Genomic DNA, 26,589 nt, shown 5'->3' with positions numbered 1-26,589 from the left:
CAGCGAGGCAATCTTCCACGAAATTTGTGAGTCCCTCTGTTCCACAAAACCAGTGAGGCCCTCTGTTCCACAAAATCAGTGAGGCCATCTGATCCACAAAATCAGTAAGGACATCTGCTTGACAAAATCAGTGCGGCCCTCTGTTCCACAAAATCAGTGAGTCCCTCTTCCAAAAAATCAGGAAGGCCCTCTGCTCCACAAAATGTGCGACCCTCTCCTCACACCTAATTAGTGGGGCCCTCTGTTCCACAAAATCAGTGAGGCCATCTGTTCCACAAAATCTGTGAGGCCCTTTGCTCTACAAAATCAGTAAGGCCCTCTGCTCCTCAAAATATGTGAGACCCTCTGCTCCTCAAAATATGTGAGACCCTCTGCTCCTCAAAATATGTGAGACCCTCTGCTCCGCGCAATCAGTGCGGCCCTCTGTTTCACAAAACCAGCGAGGCCCTCTGTTCCACAAAATCAGTGAGGCCCTCTGCTCCACAAAATCAGTGAGGCCCTCTGTTGCCAAAATCTGAGGCCGTCTGCTCCATAAAATCAGTGAGACCCTCTGTTGCACAAAATCAGTCAGGCCCTCTGTTCCACATAATCTAATGAGGCCCTCTGTTCCACAAAATTTGCCTGGCCCTCTGCTCCACAAAATCTGTGAGCCCCTCCATTCCACAACATAAGTGAAGCCCTTAATTCCACAAAATATGCGAGGACCTCTGTTCCACAAAATAAGTGATGTCCTCTGTTCCACAAAATCAATGAAGCCATCTGCTCCACAATATCTGTGAGGCCATCTGTTCCACAAAATCAGCGAGGCCTTCTTCCACAAAATTTGTGAGGCCCTCTGTTCCACAAAACCAGTGAGGCCATCTGATCCACAAAATCAGTAAGGACATCTGCTTAACAAAATCAGTGAGGCCCTCTGTTCCACAAAAATAGTGAGTCCCTCTTCCAAAAAATCAGGAAGGCCCTCTGCTCCACAAAATGTGCGACCCTCTCCTCACACATAATTAGTGGGGCCCTCTGTTCCACAAAATCAGTGAGGCCATCTGTTCCACAAAATCTGTGAGGCCCTTTGCTCCACAAAATCAGTAAGGCCCTCTGCTCCTCAAAATATGTGAGACCCTCTGCTCCTCAAAATTTGCCTGGCCCTCTGCTCCTCAAAATATGTGAGACCCTCTGCTCCGCACAATCAGTGCGGCCCTCTGTTCCACAAAACCAGCGAGGCCCTCTGTTCCACAAAATCAGTGAGGCCCTCTGTTCCACAAAATCAGCGAGGCAATCTTCCACAAAATTTGTGAGTCCCTCTGTTCCACAAAACCAGTGAGGCCCTCTGTTCCACAAAATCAGTGAGGCCATCTGATCCACAAAATCAATAAGGACATCTGCTTGACAAAATCAGTGAGGCCCTCTGTTCCACAAAAATAGTGAGTCCCTCTTCCAAAAAATCAGGAAGGCCCTCTGCTCCTCAAAATATGTGAGACCCTCTGCTCCTCAAAATTTGACTGGCCCTCTGCTCCTCAAAATATGTGAGACCCTCTGCTCCGCACAATCAGTGCGGCCCTCTGTTCCACAAAACCGGCGAGGCCCTCTGTTCCACAAAATCAGTGAGGCCATCTGTTCCACAAAATCAGTGAGGCCATCTGATCCACAAAATCAGTAAGGACATCTGCTTGACAAAGTCAGTGAGGCCCTCTGTTTCACAAAATGTGCGACCCTCTCCTCACACCTAATTAGTGGGGCCCTCTGTTCCACAAAATCAGTGAGGCCATCTGTTCCACAAAATCTGTGAGGCCCTTTGCTCTACAAAATCAGTAAGGCCCTCTGCTCCTCAAAATATGTGAGACCCTCTGCTGCTCAAAATATGTGAGACCCTCTGCTCCTCAAAATATGTGAGACCCTCTGCTCCGCGCAATCAGTGCGGCCCTCTGTTTCACAAAACCAGCGAGGCCCTCTGTTCCACAAAATCAGTGAGGCCCTCTGTTGCACAAAATCAGTCAGGCCCTCTGTTCCACATAATCTAATGAGGCCCTCTGTTCCACACAATTTGCCTGGCCCTCTGCTCCACAAAATCTGTGAGCCCTTCCATTCCACAACATAAGTGAAGCCCTTTGTTCCACAAAATATGCGAGGACCTCTGTTCCACAAAATAAGTGATATCCTCTGTTCTACAAAATCAATGAAGCCATCTGCTCCACAATATCTGTGAGGCCATCAGTTCCACAAAATCAGCGAGGCCTTCTTCCACAAAATTTGTGAGGCCCTCTGTTCCACAAAACCAGTGAGTCCCTCTGTTCCACAAAATCAGTCAGGCCATCTGACCCACAAAATCAGTAAGGACATCTGCTTGACAAAATCAGTGAGGCCCTCTGTTCCACAAAAATAGTGAGTCCCTCTTCCAAAAAATCAGGAAGGCCCTCTGCTCCACAAAATGTGCGACCCTCTCCTCACACATAATTAGTGGGGCCCTCTGTTCCACAAAATCAGTGAGGCCATCTGTTCCACAAAATCTGTGAGGCCCTTTGCTCCACAAAATCAGTAAGGCCCTCTGCTCCTCAAAATATGTGAGACCCTCTGCTCCTCAAAATTTGCCTGGCCCTCTGCTCCTCAAAATACGTGAGACCCTCTGCTCCGCGCAATCAGTGCGGCCCTCTGTTCCACAAAACCAGCGAAGCCCTCTGTTCCACAAAATCAGTGAGGACATCTGTTGCACAAAATCTGAGGCCGTCTACTCCATAAAATCAGTGAGACCCTCTGTTCCACAAAATCAGTGAGGCCCTCTGTTCCACATAATCTAATGAGTCCCACTGTTCCACAAAATTTGCCTGGCCCTCTGCTCCACAAAATCTGTGAGCCCCTCCATTCCACAACATAAGTGAAGCCCTTTGTTCCACAAAATATGCAAGGCCCTCTGTTGCACAAAATTAGTGATGTCCTCTGTTCCACAAAATCAATGAAGCCATCTGCTCCACAAAATCTGTGAGACCATCTGTTCCACAAAACCAGTGAGGCCCTCTGTTCCACAAAATCAGTGAGGCCATCTGATCCACAAAATCAGTAAGGACATCTGCTTGACAAAATCAGTGAGGCCCTCTGTTCCACAAAATCAGTGAGTCCCTTTTCCAAAAAATCAGGAAGGCCCTCTGCTCCACAAAATGAGTGAGGCCATCTGATCTACAAAATCAGTAAGGCCCTTTGCGCGACAAAATCTGTGAAGCCCTCTGCTCCACAAAATCAGTGAGGCCCTCTGTTGCACAAAATCTGAGGCCGTCTGCTCCATAAAATCAGTGAGACCATCTGTTCTACAAAATCAGTCAAACCCTCTGTTCCACATAATCTAATGAGGCCCTCTGTTCCACACAATTTGCCTGGCCCTCTGCTCCACAAAATCTGTGAGCCCCTCCATTCCACAACATAAGTGAATCCTTTTGTTCCGCAAATTATGCGAGGACCTCTGTTCCACAAAATAAGTGATGTCCTCTGTTCCACAAAATCAATGAAGCCATCTGTTTCACAATATCTGTGAGGCCATCTGTTCCACAAAATCAGCGAGGCCCTCTTCCACGAAATTTGTGAGGCCCTCTGTTCCACAAAACCAGTGAGGCCCTCTGTTCCACAAAATCAGTGAGTCCATCTGATCCACAAAATCAATAAGGACATCTGCTTGACAAAATCAGTGAGGCCCTCTGTTCCACAAAATCAGTGAGTCCCTCTTCCAAAAAATCAGGAAGGCCCTCTGCTCCACAAAATGTGCGACCCTCTCCTCACACCTAATTAGTGGGGCCCTCTGTTCCACAAAATCAGTGAGGCCATCTGTTCCACAAAATCTGTGAGGCCCTTTGCTCTACAAAATCAGTAAGGCCCTCTGCTCCTCAAAATATGTGAGACCCTCTGCTCCTCAAAATATGTGAGACCCTCTGCTCCTCAAAATATGAGACCCTCTGCTCCGCGCAATCAGTGCGGCCCTCTGTTTCACAAAACCAGCGAGGCCCTCTGTTCCACAAAATCAGTGAGGCCCTCTGCTCCACAAAATCAGTGAGGCCCTCTGTTGCACAAAATCTGAGGCCGTCTGCTCCATAAAATCAGTGAGACCCTCTGTTCCACAAAATCAGTCAAACCCTCTGTTCCACATAATCTAATGAGGCCCTCTGTTCCACACAATTTGCCTGGCCCTCTGCTCCACAAAATCTGTGAGCCCCTCCATTCCACAACATAAGTGAATCCTTTTGTTCCGCAAATTATGCGAGGACCTCTGTTCCACAAAATAAGTGATGTCCTCTGTTCCACAAAATCAATGAAGCCATCTGTTTCACAATATCTGTGAGGCGATCTGTTCCACAAAATCAGCGAGGCCCTCTTCCACAAAATTTGTGAGGCCCTCTGTTCCACAAAACCAGTGAGGCCCTGTGTTCCACAAAATCAGTGAGGCCATCTGATCCACAAAATCAGTAAGGACATCTGCTTGACAAAATCAGTGAGGCCCTCTGTTCCACAAAATCAGTGAGTCCCTCTCCTCACACATAATTAGTGGGGCCCTCTGTTCCACAAAATTAGTGAGGCCATCTGTTCCACAAAATCTGTGAGGCCCTTTGCTCCACAAAATCAGTAAGGCCCTCTGCTCCTCAAAATATGTGAGACCCTCTGCTCCTCAAAATTTGCCTGGCCCTCTGCTCCTCAAAATATGTGAGACCCTCTGCTCCACGCAATCAGTGCGGCCCTCTGTTCCACAAAACCAGCGAGGCCCTCTGTTCCACAAAATCAGTGAGGACATCTGATCTACAAAATCAGTAAGGCCCTTTGCGCGACAAAATCTGTGAAGCCCTCTGCTCCACAAAATCAGTGAGGCCCTCTGTTGCACAAAATCTGAGGCCGTCTGCTCCATAAAATCAGTGAGACCCTCTGTTCCACAAAATCAGTCAAACCCTCTGTTCCACATAATCTAATGAGGCCCTCTGTTCCACACAATTTGCCTGGCCCTCTGCTCCACAAAATCTGTGAGCCCCTCCATTCCACAACATAAGTGAATCCTTTTCTTCCGCAAATTATGCGAGGACCTCTGTTCCACAAAATAAGTGATGTCCTCTGTTCCACAAAATCAATTAAGCCATCTGTTTCACAATATCTGTGAGGCCATCTGTTCCACAAAATCAGCGAGGCCCTCTTCCACGAAATTTGTGAGGCCCTCTGTTCCACAAAACCAGTGAGGCCCTCTGTTCCACAAAATCAGTGAGGCCATCTGATCCACAAAATCAATAAGGACATCTGCTTGACAAAATCAGTGAGGCCCTCTGTTCCACAAAATCAGTGAGTCCCTCTTCCAAAAAATCAGGAAGGCCCTCTGCTCCACAAAATGTGCGACCCTCTCCTCACACCTAATTAGTGGGGCCCTCTGTTCCACAAAATCAGTGAGGCCCTTTGCTCTACAAAATCAGTAAGGCCCTCTGCTCCTCAAAATATGTGAGACCCTCTGCTCCTCAAAATATGTGAGACCCTCTGCTCCTCAAAATATGAGACCCTCTGCTCCGCGCAATCAGTGCGGCCCTCTGTTTCACAAAACCAGCGAGGCCCTCTGTTCCACAAAATCAGTGAGGCCCTCTGCTCCACAAAATCAGTGAGGCCCTCTGTTGCACAAAATCTGAGGCCGTCTGCTCCATAAAATCAGTGAGACCCTCTGTTCCACAAAATCAGTCAAACCCTCTGTTCCACATAATCTAATGAGGCCCTCTGTTCCACACAATTTGCCTGGCCCTCTGCTCCACAAAATCTGTGAGCCCCTCCATTCCACAACATAAGTGAATCCTTTTGTTCCGCAAATTATGCGAGGACCTCTGTTCCACAAAATAAGTGATGTCCTCTGTTCCACAAAATCAATGAAGCCATCTGTTTCACAATATCTGTGAGGCCATCTGTTCCACAAAATCAGCGAGGCCCTCTTCCACAAAATTTGTGAGGCCCTCTGTTCCACAAAACCAGTGAGGCCCTCTGTTCCACAAAATCAGTGAGGCCATCTGATCCACAAAATCAGTAAGGACATCTGCTTGACAAAATCAGTGAGGCCCTCTGTTCCACAAAATCAGTGAGTCCCTCTCCTCACACATAATTAGTGGGGCCCTCTGTTCCACAAAATCAGTGAGGCCATCTGTTCCACAAAATCTGTGAGGCCCTTTGCTCCACAAAATCAGTAAGGCCCTCTGCTCCTCAAAATATGTGAGACCCTCTGCTCCTCAAAATTTGCCTGGCCCTCTGCTCCTCAAAATATGTGAGACCCTCTGCTCCACGCAATCAGTGCGGCCCTCTGTTCCACAAAACCAGCGAGGCCCTCTGTTCCACAAAATCAGTGAGGACATCTGATCTACAAAATCAGTAAGGCCCTTTGCGCGACAAAATCTGTGAAGCCCTCTGCTCAACAAAATCAGTGAGGCCCTCTGTTGCACGAAATCTGAGGCCGTCTACTCCATAAAATCAGTGAGACCCTCTGTTCCACAAAATCAGTGAGGCCCTCTGTTCCACATAATCTAATGAGGCCCTCTGTTCCACAAAATTTGCCTGGCCCTCTGCTCCACAAAATCTGTGAGCCCCTCCATTCCACAACATAAGTGAAGCCCTTTGTTCCACAAAATATGCAAGGACCTCTGTTCCACAAAATAAGTGATGTCCTCTGTTCCACAAAATCAATGAAGCTATCTGATCCACAATATCTGTGAGGCCATCTGTCCCACAAAATCAGCGAGGCCTTCTTCCACAAAATTTGTGAGGCCCTCTGTTCCACAAAACCAGTGAGGCCCTCTGTTCCACAAAATCAGTGAGGCCATCTGATCCACAAAATCAGTAAGGACATCTGCTTGACAAAATCAGTGAGGCCCTCTGTTCCACAAAAATAGTGAGTCCCTCTTCCAAAAAATCAGGAAGGCCCTCTGCTCCACAAAATGTGCGACCCTCTCCTCACACATAATTAGTGGGGCCCTCTGTTCCACAAAATCAGTGAGGCCATCTGTTCCACAAAATCTGTGAGGCCCTTTACTCCACAAAATCAGTAAGGCCCTCTGCTCCTCAAAATATGTGAGACCCTCTGCTCCTTCAAATTTGCCTGGCCCTCTGCTCCTCAAAATATGTGAGACCCTCTGCTCCGCGCAATCAGTGCGGCCCTCTGTTCCACAAAACCAGCGAAGCCCTCTGTTCCACAAAATCAGTGAGGACATCTGATCTACAAAATCAGTAAGGCCCTTTCCGCGACAAAATCTGTGAAGCCCTCTGCTCCACAAAATCAGTGAGGCCCTCTGTTGCACAAATCTGAGGCCGTCTGCTCCATAAAATCAGTGAGACCGTCTGTTCCACAAAATCAGTCAAACCCTCTGTTCCACATAATCTAATGAGGCCCTCTGTTCCACACAATTTGCCAGGCCCTCTGCTCCACAAAATCTGTGAGCCCCTCCATTCCACAACATAAGTGAATCCTTTTGTTCCGCAAATTATGCGAGGACCTCTGTTCCACAAAATAAGTGATGTCCTCTGTTCCACAAAATCAATGAAGCCATCTGTTTCACAATATCTGTGAGGCCCTCTGTTCCACAAAACCAGTGAGGCCCTCTGTTCCACAAAATCAGTGAGGCCATCTGATCCACAAAATCAGTAAGGACATCTGCTTGACAAAATCAGTGAGGCCCTCTGTTCCACAAAAATAGTGAGTCCCTCTTCCAAAAAATCAGGAAGGCCCTCTGCTCCACAAAATGTGCGACCCTCTCCTCACACATAATTAGTGGGGCCCTCTGTTCCACAAAATCAGTGAGGCCATCTGTTCCACAAAATCTGTGAGGCCCTTTACTCCACAAAATCAGTAAGGCCCTCTGCTCCTCAAAATATGTGAGACCCTCTGCTCCTTCAAATTTGCCTGGCCCTCTGCTCCTCAAAATATGTGAGACCCTCTGCTCCGCGCAATCAGTGCGGCCCTCTGTTCCACAAAACCAGCGAAGCCCTCTGTTCCACAAAATCAGTGAGGACATCTGATCTACAAAATCAGTAAGGCCCTTTCCGCGACAAAATCTGTGAAGCCCTCTGCTCCACAAAATCAGTGAGGCCCTCTGTTGCACAAATCTGAGGCCGTCTGCTCCATAAAATCAGTGAGACCGTCTGTTCCACAAAATCAGTCAAACCCTCTGTTCCACATAATCTAATGAGGCCCTCTGTTCCACACAATTTGCCAGGCCCTCTGCTCCACAAAATCTGTGAGCCCCTCCATTCCACAACATAAGTGAATCCTTTTGTTCCGCAAATTATGCGAGGACCTCTGTTCCACAAAATAAGTGATGTCCTCTGTTCCACAAAATCAATGAAGCCATCTGTTTCACAATATCTGTGAGGCCATCTGTTCCACAAAATCAGCGAGGCCCTCTGTTCCACAAAATCAGTGAGGCCATCTGATCCACAAAATAAATAAGGACATCTGCTTGACAAAATCAGTGAGGCCCTCTGTTCCACAAAATCAGTGAGTCCCTCTTCCAAAAAATCAGGAAGGCCCTCTGCTCCACAAAATGTGCGACCCTCTCCTCACACATAATTAGTGGAGCCCTCCGTTCCACAAAATCAGTGAGGCCATCTGTTCCACAAAATCTGTGAGGCCCTTTGCTCCACAAAATCAGTAAGGCCCTCTGCTCCTCAAAATATGAGACCCTCTGCTCCTCAAAATTTGCCTGGCCCTCTGCTCCTCAAAATATGAGACCCTCTACTCCGCGCAATCAGTGCGGCCCTCTGTTCCACAAACCCAGTGAGGCCCTCTGTTCCACAAAATCAGTGAGGCCATTTGATCCACAAAATCAGTAAGGACATCTGCTTGACAAAATCAGTGAGGCCCTCTGTTCCACAAAATCAGTGAGTCCCTCTTCCAAAAAATCAGGAAGGCCCTCTGCTCCACAAAATGTGCGACCCTCTCCTCACACATAATTAGTGGAGCCCTCCGTTCCACAAAATCAGTGAGGCCATCTGTTCCACAAAATCTGTGAGGCCCTTTGCTCCACAAAATCAGTAAGGCCCTCTGCTCCTCAAAATATGTGAGACCCTCTGCTCCTCAAAATTTGCCTGGCCCTCTGCTCCTCAAAATATGAGACCCTCTGCTCCGCGCAATCAGTGCGGCCCTCTGTTCCACAAACCCAGTGAGGCCCTCTGTTCCACAAAATCAGTGAGGCCATTTGATCCACAAAATCAGTAAGGACATCTGCTTGACAAAATCAGTGAGGCCCTCTGTTCCACAAAATCAGTGAGTCCCTCTTCCAAAAAATCAGGAAGGCCCTCTGCTCCACAAAATGTGCGACCCTCTCCTCACACATAATTAGTGGGGCCCTCTGTTCCACAAAATCAGTGAGGCCATCTGTTCCACAAAATCTGTGAGGCCCTTTGCTCCACAAAATCAGTAAGGCCCTCTGCTCCTCAAAATATGTGAGACCCTTTGCTCCTCAAAATTTGCCTGGCCCTCTGCTCCACAAAATCTGTGAGCCCCTCCATTCCACAACATAAGTGAAGCCCTTTGTTCCACAAAATATGCGAGGCCCTCTGTTCCACAAAATAAGTGATGTCCTCTGTTCCACAAAATCAATGATAGCCATCTGCTCCACAAAATCTGTGAGGTCATCTGTTCCACAAAATCAGCGAGGCCCTCTTCCACAAAATCTGTGAGGCCCTCTGTTCCACAAAATCAGTGAGGCCATCTGATCCACAAAATCAGTAAGGACATCTGCTTGACAAAATCAGTGAGGCCCTCTGTTCCACAAAATCAGTGAGTCCCTCTTCCAAAAAATCAGGAAGGCTCTCTGCTCCACAAAATGTGCGACCCTCTCCTCACACATAATTAGTGGGGCCCTCTGTTCCACAAAATCAGTGAGGCCATCTGTTCCACAAAATCTGTGAGGCCCTTTGCTCCACAAAATCAGTAAGGCCCTCTGCTCCTCAAAATATGTGAGACTCTCTGCTCCTCAAAATATGTGAGACCCTCTGCTCCTCAAAATATGCGAGACCCTCTGCTCCGCGCAATCAGTGCGGCCCTCTGTTCCACAAAGCCAGCGAGGCCCTCTGTTCCACAAAATCAGTGAGGCCATCTGATCTACAAAATCAGTAAGGCCCTTTGCGCGACAAAATCTGTGAAGCCCTCTGCTCCACAAAATCAGTGAGGCCCTCTGTTGCACAAAATCTGAGGCTATCTGCTCCACAAAATCAGCGAGGCCCTGTTCCACAAAATCAGTGAGGCCATCTGTTCCACAATCTCAGTAATGCCCTCTGCTCCACGTAATCAGTGCAGCCCTCTGTTTCACAAAATCAGTGACTCCCTCTGTTCCAAAAGATCAGGAAGGCCCTCTGCTCCGTAATATCAGTGAGTCCCTCTGCTCCACAAAATCATCGAGGCACTACTGCTCCACAATATCTGAGGCCCTCTGCTCCATAAAATCAGTCAGGCCCTCTGTTTCACAAAATCAGTGAAGCCCTCTTGACATTTGACCGCTTTGCCATCAGTGCTGTGAACACCAAAATTTAAAAGTGAACAAAAATTGGTTAATGTTCTGATGCAAGCGGTGAAGGTAGGGCTATCAGTAGAAGAGTTAGTAGTGACTTGGCTGGCTTGTTCGGTCGGGGTAGGGCTAGCATCGGGTTGAATGGTGAACTCTGGCCGCTGTAAATTTCTGGTATTTACATTGCACCTCCCCCCCTCGCATTCAAAGATGACTCAACAATGAGTTGTACAGAAGGTTAAATGAAGCAGGACAGTGTAAGGTGTGAGTGTGACTGCACAGGTACAACTTTGAGCCAAAGTGGTTGTAAAGCATATTCCTTGTCAATGGGGTTTTCCCCTGAATTTATTATGATTACACCTATGATGGGTGCAAAGTCCGGAGATGTATGAGCTGCGTGGAATTGAGCGTTATCTCTGTGTTATCTGGGCCTGACGGTTATGTTAGTTTTTTTCCCTGGGTGCTGTTTCATCCCGCAACGCAACACTGAATTGGCTAAACACCCCTTGCAGGATCCGAGTGGATATGAGTCTTAGTGTAGTGTATGTAACTGACGCGCACACACACCGTTCTTGGAGGCAATGCGTTTATTAACAACTTTACTGTACACTGGGTTCTGTTACTAAGTGTGGCTAATTCTGGTTAGGCTGTTCACTATGTGCACGTCTGTTAGCGAGCTGGATCCCCCAAAACGAAGCCTGAATCCCACTTACGCTCCCCCCTTATCCCTTGGCCCCGGCCCCGCCCCTTACTGTATCAAGGCCACGTATCGTTACCCGTCCAATAGAGACCCCACTTCAGGCCACGTGCCCTTGAGTCGTCCAACGGGGCCTACTTCCGGTCACGTGCCCCTAGCTCGCCCAATTAAGCACCGCTTCCGGTCATGTGCCCTTAGTTCATCCAATCGGAACCATTTCTGGACACGTGCTCTCAGCTCATCCAATCGAGCACCGCTTCTAACGTCACGTGACGTTAGATCGTGCTACCAGCAGAGGCATCTGTGTCTCTACATTAGATCCCTGCAATGTCTTTCCACTGGCCCAGGGTCTCCAACAGAGATAATCGCCTCCCAACACTCCCTCAAACGCAGACACATTTGGACTGTTTTGTTTGCCTGTTGTTTTTTTTTTACGTTTTACATTTAAACTTGTAATATGAATCATGCTTATCAGGCATTGTAATATTATTATTTGTTTCTTTCGGTTAAGTCACGTCTAAAGATAAAATAATAAATTAAATTAAATAATTTATTATTTTATCTTTAGACGTGACTTAACCGAAAGAAACAAATAATAATTCCTGCAGTCACGAAAGTTCTAAAATTAAGATAGGCATTGTAATAGGTAAAGGCACGGCTCAAACCACTGGTTGAAGATGGGCCTCCACTAGAGGTTGGCCAGATGTCTTGAAAAAGGTGCGAGTACTCACGCTTTACCCCACCATTTGTACTTCTGGGTGGACAGTGGCATGGGGAGGGATTTAATGAACGTACCCATGGTTTAAACTGTCATGATGGCGATCTCCGGATTGCAAGTCCAGTGACCTAACTATCACTGCACGGCGGTATCTAGCAAGCAAATTAATGATTTTTAATTGACGGATCCATGTGTCGTCACGCACCCTTAACGGTTGTGTGCTGGCTGTGTGATGTCGCGGCCTGCAGAAGTGGTGGAGGACCTCCTGAAGACGCTTGACCGGGAGCTCTTCGACCACCTCATGGATGAAGAGCTCGGGGGCCTCAACTTCTGCCACCGGTACGCCCAGTGTGACGGTGCCTTGAAATATCGGCGGCTCTCCATTTGGGGAGAAAGGAGATGGTCCGGTTAAAAGGAAAGCACGGATAATACTGAGTGTGAAAACGAGCTTAACACAGAGGTTTTCTCAGCAAAATCCTCGCCACCCTTGCCCCCACCATGCTGGATTACAGGCTACGTGCATAGCCACCACCGCCCAGCTAATATAAGCAGTGCATGCACGTAAATTTAATTCAAGCCTGGTTAATTGGAAAACTGGATAATCCACACACAGACAGTCGTGGTTACTTGTGTAGAGGAGTAGATGAGAGTAGTGGTGTCGTGTGCGCTGTCCGGTGCGATGACAGTGCACATGATGACACAGCTCCTCGAGGTTGAAAGGTGGACCCCGTGACATAAGCGGAGTCGTAGCTGGAGTAAAGGGTCGAGAGAGGGTGAAACGGGGAGCCAGGGTCAAGAGGGTAGGGATAGTGGAGATAGCACAGCACCAGGGCGGGACGTGGCTGTGCTCCTCGGTCGGCCGTGTTGGATGACCCCACGGCCGGCGCAGAGGAGACAGCACAGGGTAGCCGGCTGTGTTGGGACCCAGTGGGACCTAGCCCGGGACCCCTAACCTCTGGGAAGTGGTTCACCCCCCTTGTGTCTTGTGTAGCCCTTAATAAATGGCGAAAGCCCTTAACCTCACCTCCGTCTCTGAGTGAGTCGTCGCCAGATCCTCAACACTTGTTTAAGGGGCACAGTGAATTCTTGACAAAATGGCCGACGCACATCACCTTGGTGATTTGGTTAGAGAGACCTCACCAATGTTTCTGCCAATAATTACAAAGAAAGGAACATTCACGGCAAAGGTGAAGTGGGCCCTATATCTTGTACGCATCATGACCATAAATCTTAAGTTAATTTTGTTTAACCACGTGAGAAACTCTAGACTAGGATGAGTCTCATTTAACAAGGCTGACCTGGGTCACCAAAAGTGACAAGACCAAAACAAATCAAATAAGATGCAGCAATGAAGCAAATAAAAATCGGACCAAAACAATCTTGCCTCATAATAAATACAAAATATCGAACAAACATAAATCAGTGTAAAATTCTTAATTCTCTGTAGTGCAGAGTCACCTCAGGATGATTATTTGTAACTGATGGTAGTAAAATGAACACTGTTAAGCACGAAAGAGCCATTGCCTTAAATGTCTCTTATTGCATATTTTTCCTTTAAAGGCCACACGGTGATGTTATTGTATGTACGTAAAAAATGTTTCGCACCGTACATAGCCAATAGTGCTTATCGGAGGTGTGAGGGAAGGACAACAAAGTAAACACAAAAATCAAGATGATTTTAACGTGTGTAGCTCCATTGGCTTCCTAATATTGGAAGAAAGAGCATTCCAGATGGCCGCAGAAACGCATCTGAAAGAGCGTAATGCGGTGACCGTCTTTGTTCGATGGCTGGCCAAAAGCCTTTGTTGTAATTGATGAACTGTAGTGAGTCCAACTGAGTCACAGACGTTATCTTGGGAGCAACACTATTTATTAACACAACAGCACGAACATAACGCAACCTACACCTGAGTCTCGAATGCCCATCTAACCACGCTACGGCAGAACTAGACACGGTTCGCTATCCCGGTCCAGACCACGGACCGCGTGGCTAGAGGCGTCTTCTCCCCAATGTGGATATTCGAACACCAACACTTGAAGAACCCCGAGCTCCTCATGGAGCTCTCGTTATATGCTCCGGGGCTGGGGCTGGCTCTGCCCTTAGCCCCGCCCACCTTCCAAGCTCCTCGGGCTCCTTCTCGAATGTTCCCGAGAGCTCTCCGGGACCACGTGACCGCCCCTCGGCCCCCGTCCACTGGTGGCCCCCCTCCAGTATCGTCCGGTCACGTGACAACAGGTCAGCCAGAGTATCATGCCCCAGAGTAACCCTGACTGGCTGATGCTCGCTCTCGCTCCCTCACTGTGAGCCGGTACCGCACACTGCTCGCGGTGCCTTCGCGCTAACCAGTGCTCACCCAACCACCGCTAGTGTTGGTGCTGCAGCCCGCAACCCGAGCTGCCCACAATGACAACATTACCAGCCGTTACTTCGCAAGTCCCAGCAGCACACAGTGGCAAGTACAATCACAACATCACACCCCACTACGTAGCTTCCAGCCGTCCCAGCTGCTAACTTCCCCCAAAGCAAGCAACCGATGTAAACTAACATAACAACCAACAAGTGTGCTCCAACAACATAGCAAGGCAACCATAAATAACCCAACCCAACTGTACAATATGTACACACAACAATTAGATTAAAAAATAACGGTCAAACTGACAACCGCGACGCACAAAATCCCCACAACCACCATCTCCCACCCTCAACGTGTAACAACGCTCGTGAGCTCGATGGAGGGCAGGATCAGCTAAACACTGGCCATGACTCACGCGAGCGCGACAGCCCATGACGGTGTGGGAGTGTGCAATGTGCGGGATCATGCAAAACGAGTCTTTGAACGAGTCCGTGATGCCGGTCCTCCAGACGGGTTTGGCTCGACCGCCTTGGGAGAGCTGGGGGAAGCAAGAAATCGACCCGACGAAGCCGGCTCCTCATGCAGATCAGTAGGGTGGGTCGTTGGGTTCTTGGCCTTCCGAGTATGCGAGGCCGACACGAGCGGCCGCGTGTGAGGCATCAGTCGTGCGGCGCCTTAGGGGGGATGGAGTCATAGGAAGGTGGACGTCCCAAGGCCCGCCGTCGAGGAACCCGACAGCCCGACTGGACATACCCCAGCAGGCCGCAGTTGTAGCAGGTGACCCGTCCGTCACTGCAACGGGATGAATCAGACCTCGCCCGCCGCTGGTCGTCCCGCCGCCGATTACCATCACCTTGTCGATCGGTGCCCCGCTGATGCAGCGAGCACGCGAACATGGCCTCTCTGACCGTGTAACCCTCGGGCTCCGCGGAAGACGCGGAGCATGCCACCAACACCCTGTCACGCTGCAGGGTCTGCTGCGCCTCGATACACCTGGCGATCTTGAGCAAAGACACGTCCCCGCCGTCGGCGGGAAGGACAGTGCGAAGATCCTCAGCAAGCTCCAACATCTTCTCAAGCACCAGCGCATCATGGCCATCGTGACCCATGAGCGGATACGCGGCCTTCACCAGCACCAAAAGTGCACTCCTGTAAGCGAGGGCCGACTCAGCATCACCTCTCCACCTCACCGCAAATTTCTGGCGGGTGTTCAGCAGTGGCTCAAAAGTGGTGGCCATCTGGTCAAACGTCTGCGTGAGGGTCGACCTCTCGGACGGCGGGATGGCGAGAAACGCTGCTAAAGCATCGTCATCGAGGGCGGCGGGAAGCGCCTTCAGCGCGTCCGCCTCCGACCACCCCGCCACGTCGGCATTCGTGAGGAATCTTCTCTTAAATGCCACTCAATCTCCGCTGGAGGAAACAAATTATTTAATGAAGGGCAGCCGATGGAGCGACTGGACGTCAAGTGACGAAGACGTCCCCGCTTTAAGCTTGGTGGGCTCCACGCTCCCCGCCGGCGGTAAAATGGCGCCCGCGAGCGTGGGCAGCGGGAGATGCATTCCTGCCCTTCGCGAAATGGCTGCCAAGTCGGCTCGTTCGGACAGCTCCGCCAATCCTTCCTTCGCAATCGAGGGGAAGGACTGCATCTCGATGAGGATGGAGGACGCCGCTTGGACGATATCAGCGAGACGGCCATGCGTGTCCCTGACGAGCTCCTCAACAAAAGGCGAGGCGCCCTGTGCTCCGACTATGCCCTGCTCCGCGGCCAGCGTCTCCGCTCCGTCCTCGGCGGCCGTGGGCAGAATCAGCTCATCATCGTCTCCGTCGTCCGAAGCTCGCACACAAACTCTGCGACGTGTAGAAATCTTCCGTCTACCGCTAGCTATAGCCTAGCAAGTTGGCCACTTCCGACACCAGTTGTAGTGAGTCCAACTGAGTCGCAGACGTTATCTTAGGAACAACACTATTTATTCACACAACAGCACGAACACAACCTACGCTCAAGTCTCAAATGCCCATCTAACCACGCTATGGCAGAACTAGACACAGTTGGCTACCCCGGTCCGGACCACAAACTGGGTCCCGGACCGCGTGGCGAGAGGTTTTTTTCTCCCCGATGTGGATCTTCGAACACCAACACTTGAAGAACCTCGAGCTCCCGTTATATCCTCCCGGGCTGGGGCTGGCTCCGCCCTTAGCCCCGCCCACCTTCCAGGCTCCTCGGGCTCCTTCTCGAATGTTCCCGAGAGCTCTCCGGGACCACATGACCGCCCCTCGGCCCCCATCCACTGGTGGCCCCCCTCCAGTATCGTCCGGTCACGTGACAACAAGTCAGCCAGAGTATCATGCCCCTGAGTAACCCTGGCTGGCTGACGTTCACTCTCGCTCCCTCACTGGGAGCCGGAACCGCACACTGCTCACGGTGCTTTTGCGCTCACCAGCACTCACCCAACCACTGCTAGTGTTGGTACTGCAGCCCAGAACCTGGGCTGCCCACAATGACAACATTACCGGCCGTGACTTTGCAAGTCCCAGCACCACACAGTGACAAGTACAGTCACAACATCACCCCCCCCCCCCTACGTAGCTTCCAGCCATCCCGGCTGCTAACTTCCCCCAAAACAAGCAACCGACGTAAACTAACACAAGCAACAAGTGTGCTCCACCAACATAACAAGGCAACCATAAATAGCCCAACCAAACTGTACAATATATACACACGACAACAAGATAAAAAAAATGGTCAAACTGACAACCGCGGCGCACGAAATTACCGGCCGTGACTTCGCAAGTCCAAGCAGCACAGTGACAAGTACAGTCACTACAAACGTGTAATTTGTTGTGGTTTATTTGTGCCTATGCAGCACTTCCAACAGCAGCAGAACCAAATAACGTGTTTAATAGTAACAAAATAATAACTCGCATAAACATAAAACAGATATAGAGTGACTATTCTAAAATATGTAAACTGTAATACTAGAAACTATTTTTTTATTTTACCAGGTAAGGCCCACTGAGCTATATAGTCTAGCTCAGGGGTGGGCAAACTTTTTCACTCGCGGGCCACAATGGGTTCTAAAATTTGACAGAGGGGCCGGGCCAGGAACAGATGGATGGAGTGTTTGTGTGAACTAATATAAATGACATGTAAAAATCATTACATGAAAGGATGTGGCCTTTAACAGGTAGCAAAGCATTTATTTGCAAGGCAATTTAACAAATTGCACGAACATGAACAATACAAAAACATGTCGTAACGTGACTGATCAAACATCATGAAAACAACTGAGGCCTGCGCCCAAACCAATTACCTCACTTGAACTTCTTCATTATCTACATTAACAGGTTAGAGCAGCCACACAGGCTGTGTGATGGAGATTTGGCTCCAACCTCGCTGCAGCAACACATAATCACTTTCAGTTTCAGTGGGAACAGTGTTGTTGATCTCCCATTTTTGCCAGTGCATCCAAGTCTGGAGTTATTTTGGTTGTGGAAATGCTCAGGATAGATCTGAGGTGCTGATCCGTTAACTTTGATCTGTGACGGGCTTTGTTGGCGTTCATGACGCTGAATGTCTGCTCACACACATAAGTCGAGCCAAACAAAGTCAGTATCTTCTGTGCAGTCTTCAGGAGGTTTGGAAACGTGGCTCTGTTAAGTGAAGCATAAAAGTCATTCAGTTTAACAGAGTTGAACTTTTCCTTTAGGACGAAGTCAGACTGAAGATCTATCAGTTCCAACTGCAGCTCCTGTGGTGCTGTTTCAGGGTCTTGTGGCAGGGGACAGGACACCAGCTGAAGTGACTGTTCAATGTTTTCGAAATCAGAGAACCTATGGCAGAATTCTCCGTGCAGGTCCTCAAGTGATTTGCTGTATTTTTTTGCGTTTCGCGGTGCCTCTTCCTGCATGGCAAGTGTGGGGAAATTAGCGAAATATTTGTTCGCAATTTGTCCGGAGAACAAAGTGAGCTTGGATTTGAAGGCTTTCACATGTTTGTACATGTCGTGAACAAACTGATCTTTCCCCTGCAGTTTCACATTCAGCTCATTCATGTGTGAAAATATGTCCACAACAAACGCAAAGTCACTAGGCCAGTTCTTGTCGCTTAGCTCAGGGAATTCGTCAGATTTCCCCATCAACTCCAAAAATGCGATGATATCTTCTTTCAGCTCCCACACTCGTTGTAACACTTTCCCCAAACTTAACCAGCGGACACGAGAGTGGTACAGCAAGTCCTGATGATCTGCATCAGTTTCCTCCAGGAATGTAATAAACTGACGGTGCTGAAGTCCCCTTGCTCGTATAAAGTTCACAAGTTTTACGACTGGATTCACGACATGATTAAGCTGCAATACAGACTTACACAGGGATTCCTGATGCATGATGCAGTGAAGGAAAATAAGATCCTGGACAGGGTTTTCCTCTTTCACTTCATCCTGGATTCTTTTCAGCAGCCCAACATTTTTTCCAGTTAAATTTGGCGATTCATCCGTTGTGACATTGACAAGTTTACTCCAAGGTAGCGTCATTCTTTCGATGACAGCAGATACCTGGTTATACAAGTCCTCTCCCCGCGTTGTTCCTTTCAGGGACTCCATGGTCAAAAATTCCTCTGTTATCGCAAAACTGTCGTCAATGCCTCGGATAAAAATGAGGAGCTGAGCAGTGTCTTTTATGTCCGTACTTTCATCCAGTGCTAGTGAATATAATTCAAGGGAAACAGACTTTTTGTTTAATTGACTGGCTATATTTTTATCAATCAGTTCCACACGGCGAGTCACAGTCCTGCGTGATAAACTGACTTTTCAAATTTGCTTTTGATCTCCGAACACAAGATGTCTGCTGTCTGTACCATGCATTATTTTACAAACTTGCCTTCGGAGAAAGTGGTAATGAGTGGTAATGTTGGTGAGAAGAAGTTTTTAAAGAAAATTGAAATCGAAGTGAAGAAGGAAATTATTGAAAAGTTTGTATAATTAATGATTTTTCAAACTTTAATTATGTTTTCTGTGCTTAAAACTCTTTAAAAAAACTGTGGGGTCTAGAACGGACTCGTGAAATTCTGAGAGAACTCGGAGTTAAGTTTTGTTTGTTTTGTTGAATTACACAAAGCGTATCAGTTATGTATATAACTTTTGTTATATAAGATTCCTAGTAAGATATTAATTTTGTGATGTAGTCATACCCCTCCCCCTCATTCAAGCCGTAATTTAGAGAGCGAAAGCGCCGAGTACGTAAATCGCTAACATAAGAACCCGTTAATCTCTTCTCGCATCATTCATACGATGATGCGGTGAAGTAAACGTTCTTACCATATTACAGTGAATGCTTCCAAAAACAATACTGTACCCAAATATTACTGTTAACTTACTTTCAATAGAAACATGAATTGCTCATACGAATATTCTCTCTCTCTCCCGGTCAAAGTCCGCCATCTATTGGGGAAATGGGGGCATTACAGGAGGAAGGTAAAATTTTATTTAATAGTAATATTTGGACAAGTTCGGCGGGCCGGATTAAAAAGCCCAACGGGCCGTATATGGCCCGCGGGCCGTGCTTTGCCCATGTCTGGTCTAGCTCTTTTTCAGAAGCGACCTGGACACAAATGATAGCTCAACAAAGTGGCTTATCTCCAACACACCAATGTGCTGAACTCGTAACGAATTGACATGTTTTATATTTATGCAATATAACCCAGAAAAAAACTCTTATGGCTTATCATGTGGACATTTATTAGCAGCCAAATATTCTAAACGCATATTTCTAAATGTGGAGGGAAAAACCGGAAGACCCGGAGAAAAATCCACACGACCACAGCGAGAACATGCAAACTTCAAATATGCAGCAGGCGTCAGGGTCAGGATCAAACCCACGACATCCCGCATACCGGGCGAGGTAGGTAGCATCTCGCCCCCCTCCTGCCATCTTATGCGCATCATCATCTGTACCTCTGGGCTCCTGCAGCCACGTGGGTGGCAATATTCTAGTCACTGCGCAGATAAGAGGTCTACTGTAGAGACACGAGCCACTCAGGGGAGACGTCCACTCAAGCCGTCAATGTGTAAGCACCCTGTGTGGCTTGGGCTGAGATGCGAGGTCCCAGCTGATTGCTCTGATATGCCACCAACACGGCATATAAAATGCAGCGAGGACAGATTATAACTGATAATATATCTCCTTAATATCCCTGTGACACCACATATGTCAGTAACAGAACAGTGTATTACTTACACTCCATGTCCACCACGAGGCCTTCTGGGAGGTTCAATAACAAGAAAAACTCTGGACCGGTGTCAACATACAGTGTCTCACCAGCAGTGAGGTTTGCTTGAACCAGTGAGGTTGGATGGAAAATTATATTGATGCCTCATACAAAATGAGCAGTCACATCATTATAGATAATATCAGTCCCAACATAAATAAGCAGATTACATATCTCCTTCATATATCTGTCCCTCCACATAAAAAAAGTATTTTTCACACTTCCAGTCAACCACAAGGCCTTTTGAGAGTGCATGTCCGCAGCATTGGTTCAACACGTGACAGATGGCTGGGCTTGCTGTGATGTGTTTTTATTAATGCTTGTGTAGCAATGTAAGTAGCATCCCTACGGGGTGTATGCGAGAAGCACCCACGATTGATATGAGTGAGGGCACGTACATCTGCGGGGAGTTGACGGAGACGTCACGGGAAGCGGCCCTGCCTGGATGTGCCGGCTCAGGGGAGTTAAGGGGACCCGGATGGGAGGGCCTGGGGACATGTGACACTGGCTCCTGTTCCTATTAAGAGACCGAGCAGGAGGCGTGGCCGGGAGCGGCCCGGGGGTGAGGCTTGGAGCAGGGAAGAGGAACGAGGGCGAAGCGGAGGCCTCAGTCCGGTGTGGGAAGCGATCGGTTTGGCGGCGCGGCGGGGAGCCCGGGAGATCGGCTAGAAGGGCTGAGGGATAAGAGACCCCCTTCAAGGGGTCTAGAGTATATTCCCCCTTCCCCAGTGTTGCGTTTTAGTGTTAAGCGTTGTGTTATCCCTAGGCTAGATGTTATAATAAACTGTGGTGCCTCCAGATTTCTGCGTGTGCCTCGTCCGATACACTACACTTGCACTTCACCTAAGGTTTGGGGTACATGGTCCACAAGCGCCGTCCATCTGTAACGGGGAGACACGATAACGGTCGTGCAGACGATCCAATCTGGACACAACTTTCGTACAAAGTAGTGTTGGTACTAGGGACTTACTCTCTGAAAAACAGGCCCTAATTGATCAGAGGGTTATTGCCAAAAACTTGGGAGACACAAGGAAGAGCAAAAATAACTATTGGCAAATATGCAAATGCATTTGGCCTGATAGCTACACGTCAGGTTCTCGACTGCACATGGGAAAACGTCGCGTAATAATGCGTGTTCATGGTTTCTCCTTCCTTGCGTTTGTTGTCGTTGTCGTTATTGCCGCATAGGTGGTTGCTGCTGGGCTTCCAGAGGGAGTTCCCACACGACGAGGCCGTGCGCCTCTTTGAGATCCTCAGCAGCCACCACCTGGAGCTCACGTCACTGGAGGCCGATAGGGTGCGGCACCAGACGCGCATCTCAGGCATGCAGAATCAGGGTAAGGGCAGACGTGGGCAGCGCCCACGGCACCGCACACGGCCACTGATGCCACGGCACAGACGACTCATGGTGCCACGATGATAAGGTCACTGTGACGGAGGTGGGGGGTGGGGGAGAAGCATGGGGAGGCAGGGAGGGGAGCGGTGGGAGGTTGGGGGCTGGAGGCATGGTCTCAATATTTAAACTTTTTTAAATAGTAGAACAAAAACATATTCAATGTATTATTTATGATAAATCTGAATATCCATAAAAGACCTATCTTGATTTGAAGCTTTCGTGACTGCAGGAATCCAAACTCTTTGGTTCTTTCGGTAAAGTAATCGTCTTCAGTTTGCCTACTTCAGCAGTTTTTTCTTGCTGTGGTTGTCCCACCTGAAGACGATTGCATGTGTTGCGATCGAAACGTCGTGATCTATTATTTTTCTACCTGCGTGACTTTACCGAAGGAACTAAAGAGCATAAAATACCTTTCTTTTAAGTTTCAAGGTGGGAGGGGGGGCTGTGATTGCCCCATCACTCCTGCCTTGTATCCGCCACTATGTCTCACTGCTTGCCACCATGTGTAATCCCCTGTGCCGGTATTTGTAACATGTCCTTTTGGCTCGCAGCATCACAGCAGTCTAGGTTGGGATAAATCCTGCCCCACCGGATGGCACTGAGCCATTTACTCGTGTTTCCTTGTCATGGATTGTTAAGAGCATCGCATGTGTATCGCTTATTTCTGCACAAATGTTATCTCGTGGTGTCGTGGTGTCACGGTGGCGAGATGCTAACTACCTCGCCTGGTACACAGGAGGTCTTGGGTTCGTTTCTGACCCTGGCGCCTGTATAGTTGGAGTTTGCATGTTCACCCCGTGTTAGTGTGGTTTTTCTCCGGGTCCACCAGTTTTTCCCTCCATATTTAGAAACATGCTTTTAGAGTATTTGGCTACTATAAATTTCCACATGATAAGCCACTTCGTTGAGCTGTCATTTGTAGCTAGGTCGCTTCTAAAAAATAGATATATAGCTCAGTGGGCCTTACCTGGTAAAATAAATAATAGTTTAGTTTATAGATTAGTCTCTGGAAACCTATATCAACTTGACTAAAGCAAGCCTGACTCTGTTGATGAGAAAGTTGTATTGAAACCGGTCCAGAGTCAATGGAGGAGTGTTTAACATGCTGGTAGAAACCAGAGCACCTGGAATAAACTCACGCATATGAGGGGGCAACCCAGAAAGCGTGCAACATGTATCAAACGTTAGCGTGTGGTTAGAACCAATGTTCCATATTTACTGAGAATGCTCTATCCCAGGAGTCGGCAACTTGCGGCTTCGGAGCTGCCTATGGTTCTTTAAGGACCGGCTTCATGACGTTATTCATGAAGGACCACCGTCTCGTATTTACACGCATCGTGGCTCTTCTTGACATTTTGGTTGCCGACCCCTGCTGTATCCCATACAGAGGGGAACAGATGGGAGCCAACCTTGTATAGCTGGGCCACCTTCTCAGCTAGCGACGAACGCGTGACCCTAACCATGGGGCCTCATCGCCGCTCCTAATCCGTCCATGTGCGTGCGTGCGTCCGTCCGTCACTCCATCCATGTGTCACCACAGAGGGCCTGGTGCGGCCTGAGCTGCCGTCGGTGAACGCCGACTACACATACGAGCTCTTCGTGTGCGCCTGCATCCTGCTGGAGAACCGGCCGGCGCTCATGGCCTGCGACGACATGATGTCCATCGTCGAGTTCAGCAACAGGTGACAGGCAGCAGCAGCAATGGTAGCAATAGCAACATCAATAGTAGTCACAGCAACAGAGGTGGCAGCAACAACGGTAGCAACAACAGCAATTTGCAAGAGCAGCAGTAGCTGCTCATTGTCATTTTCATCGTAGTGTATTTCACGCATCAACATACTCATGTACTACCGTGCTTCTCATCAATTAATCTGGTCACACTTCTGCTGTAAAAGTAATTAATTATTTGTTTGGCGCCTTAGTCAAGGCGCTAAGTAACGAAAAATTAATATGGGATACGTAATAGCAGTCGTAGAACTAGCAGTAGCAATAGCAGAAATAACTGATCATCCAATGAATGAGCGCCACCCTGCTGCTGGTATGCATAGGTTTGGCTACCGACCCACGCCCGGTGAAACCGACCAGCCAATGCTGTGTGTATGCTGTGTGCCTCTATGTATGCTGTATGTATGCTATGTGCCTCTATGTATGCTGTGTGTATGCTGTTTACCTATATGCTGTATGCCTGAATACTGTGTGTATCATGTGTGTATGCTGTGTGTATGTATGTGTAGTGCTGAACTTTATGAGGACAACTTCTTTCTTTTCTGTCGTCACTTTATTTTATCAAACTCAGCACATTTCGCCACCACTCCCCAGCACGTTCTCCGCTCGCTCACCGCGCTCCGCCGGCCTCGCTCGCGCCGTTCCTCCCCCTCTCTCTCCGTCTCTCCTGACTCTCCTCTCTGCTTCTCCGTCCCACTCCAGCCGTCGCTCTCTCTCGGCTTCTCCGTCTCACTCCAGCCGTCGCTCTCTCTCGGCTTCTCCGTCTCACTCCGACTGTCTCTCCTGTTCCCGTTCCACTGCTAGCCGATCCGTCCTCTCGTCTTCTCTTCTTCCCCTGCTCCACCGCTACCCTATTCTACCTCTCATATCTTTCTCGTCTCCGTCTCTACTGCTACCCTATACTTATTCCACTCCACTGCTACCCTATACTTCTTCTTCCACTCCACTGCTACCCTATACTTCTTCTCATATCTTCTTCTTCTGCTCCGACCGTCTCCATCCAGCTCCCAGCACAACTCTCCGTCTTACTCTGACGCTCCCGTATTTATCCCCATCCCTATTAATTTCCAATTGATTAACTGGCGTCCCCCCAACGCCTCGCGCCCCCGACCCCCGCTGCCACCTGTTCCCATTCCCAGACTTACAGGCGCCACCTTGTCCCTGACAACAACAACCGAACAATCATTGTCCTGCATCCATAATTGCCTAACGGGCCATCTCCGTCTCACCCGTTGTCCCCCAGCAACACCAGCATGTCCCGATACGACCCCACTATCCCCAACCCGCACGTGTTTACAATTACCCCCCTTGGCACACGTTAAACCACTACATATGTATGCTGTGTATACTGTGTGCCTGTGTAGTGAGCGGTTTCCGAGACACGTCGAGTAGAAGGCTTCTTATTTATTAAGAGCATACTGGGCGATACATTGTGTAACGCAGCTACACATAGGCGATCGGAACACGTAGCCCCATTTCCGGCTTCGCTACGCAAGTTGTTCGACCAGCGCAGCAACGGAGAGAGAGTCTTCCAGAAGATCGGCCATGTGATTGGAGACGAAGAGACGACGATGAGCAGCGACGCAGCCAGGACCCAGGACCCGCAACAGCCCTGAACCTCTGGTTCGATCCCGCTTATATCTGCCTGGCGCAGCCAAGCTCCACCTCTGGCCATGCCCCCTTTCCAGAACCTTCGGTCTGGTTCCTGGAGCTTCTCGACTGACTCCGCCTTTCACCTTTACCCCAGATACGCCCCCCTTATAATAAGGCATTATGTAATGCAGTCATAACCGTAATTACCCCTCCAACCCTATGGGCCAGCTCCGACCACTGAGCAGGCTGGAGCTCCCTGTTAGAATCACAACAGTCTCATCATCCGGCAAGCACAAGCAGTGAGGTGTGCGAGGTGAGTGTGGGGGCCGAGCAAGTGAGGTGCCGCGACTCACCTGGGAATGCCGTACCATCATGGGCGCCCAAGGATCGGATGGCTGGGGTCCGGCGGTGCGGCGTCGGGGGCGCTCGGCAGTCGGCTGACATGTGGCCTCGCAGACCACAGTTGAAGCAGGTGACGTTCGGCCACGGAGAAGCCTGTCCCCGCAGGCGGTTGTCCCGATGTCGTGGACGTTCGGGAGCCCTCCATCCCGGAGGGCGAGTCGTTGCGAAGGCCTGTTCAGGTGGAGGGTCGTCGGCCGTGCAGCACGGTTCCATAGTCGTCGTGCAGGCGGCGATGCCCGAATCCCAGTGGAGCAGCATATGGTTGTGGATGTTCTTGGCGGCGTGCAGCGAGCACATGTCATCGCCATCCACAGCGTGGATGATGATGCGTAGTTCTTGGGCCAGCGCCAACAGCTTCTCCAAAACGAGGGCGTCGATGGCTTCATTGTCCAACCGCGGGAAGGCAGCCCTTGTCATGGCCAGCAGGGTGCTGCGGAAGGCGAGGGGGGATTCCGTGTCACCCCGTCGACGTGCAGCAAATCGGTGTCGAGCGTCCAAGGGCGTCCCGTAGATTTACGACATCCGTCGGAGCGCCAGGTGCAAGGTCGTCCGGTCCGCCTTCATGATGGTGATGAGGGCGGCGAGGGCGTCATCATCCAAGGCGGCTGGGAGCGCACGCAGCGCCTCCGCCTCAGTCCAGCCCGCCATCTCCTGGTGGGCGAGGAAGCGGCGTTGGAAGGCTGCCCAGTCGCTGCCCGCTGTCGCTCACCGCCACAAATTATTTTAGAATGGGCAGTTGTTGCTGAAAGGACGGAGCGCGCCCCATGGTGAGTTGCTCGGCATCTACTTTACTGGTTGCGGTCGCTGGCAGAATGGCGGCCTCCCTAGCAGGTCGCGTTGCTGATGACGCGGGGTCCGCTGGCTAGTCAGGCCTGCATACATCTGTCGTTGATGATGCGGCGTCCACTGGTTGGTTCAGGCGGCTCCCATGATGCAGGCGGGAACAGCCGTTGGTGGC

The 26,589-nt window shown here is 49.4% G+C and overlaps 1 protein-coding gene across 3 annotated transcripts in view; it reads left to right on the top strand.

The window, feature by feature from the left end:
* LOC144731630 (TBC1 domain family member 25-like) overlaps positions 1-26,589 on the top strand; it is an 89,098-nt gene that overhangs the window by 47,973 nt on the left and 14,536 nt on the right. For all 3 annotated transcript variants that reach the window (XM_078612835.1, XM_078612834.1, XM_078612836.1), the window contains 3 exons: positions 12,148-12,238; positions 21,704-21,852; positions 23,452-23,593. In XM_078612835.1, coding sequence (XP_078468961.1) covers positions 12,148-12,238; positions 21,704-21,852; positions 23,452-23,593 — 382 coding nt within the window. The remainder of the gene's footprint in view (positions 1-12,147; positions 12,239-21,703; positions 21,853-23,451; positions 23,594-26,589) is intronic.

The sequence above is a fragment of the Lampetra planeri genome, chromosome 39 (genome assembly GCF_965212315.1).
Source record: "Lampetra planeri chromosome 39, kcLamPlan1.2.h2, whole genome shotgun sequence".
NCBI classification, from domain to species: domain Eukaryota; kingdom Metazoa; phylum Chordata; class Hyperoartia; order Petromyzontiformes; family Petromyzontidae; genus Lampetra; species Lampetra planeri.
This window is presented reverse-complemented; position numbering and strand designations above follow the sequence as displayed.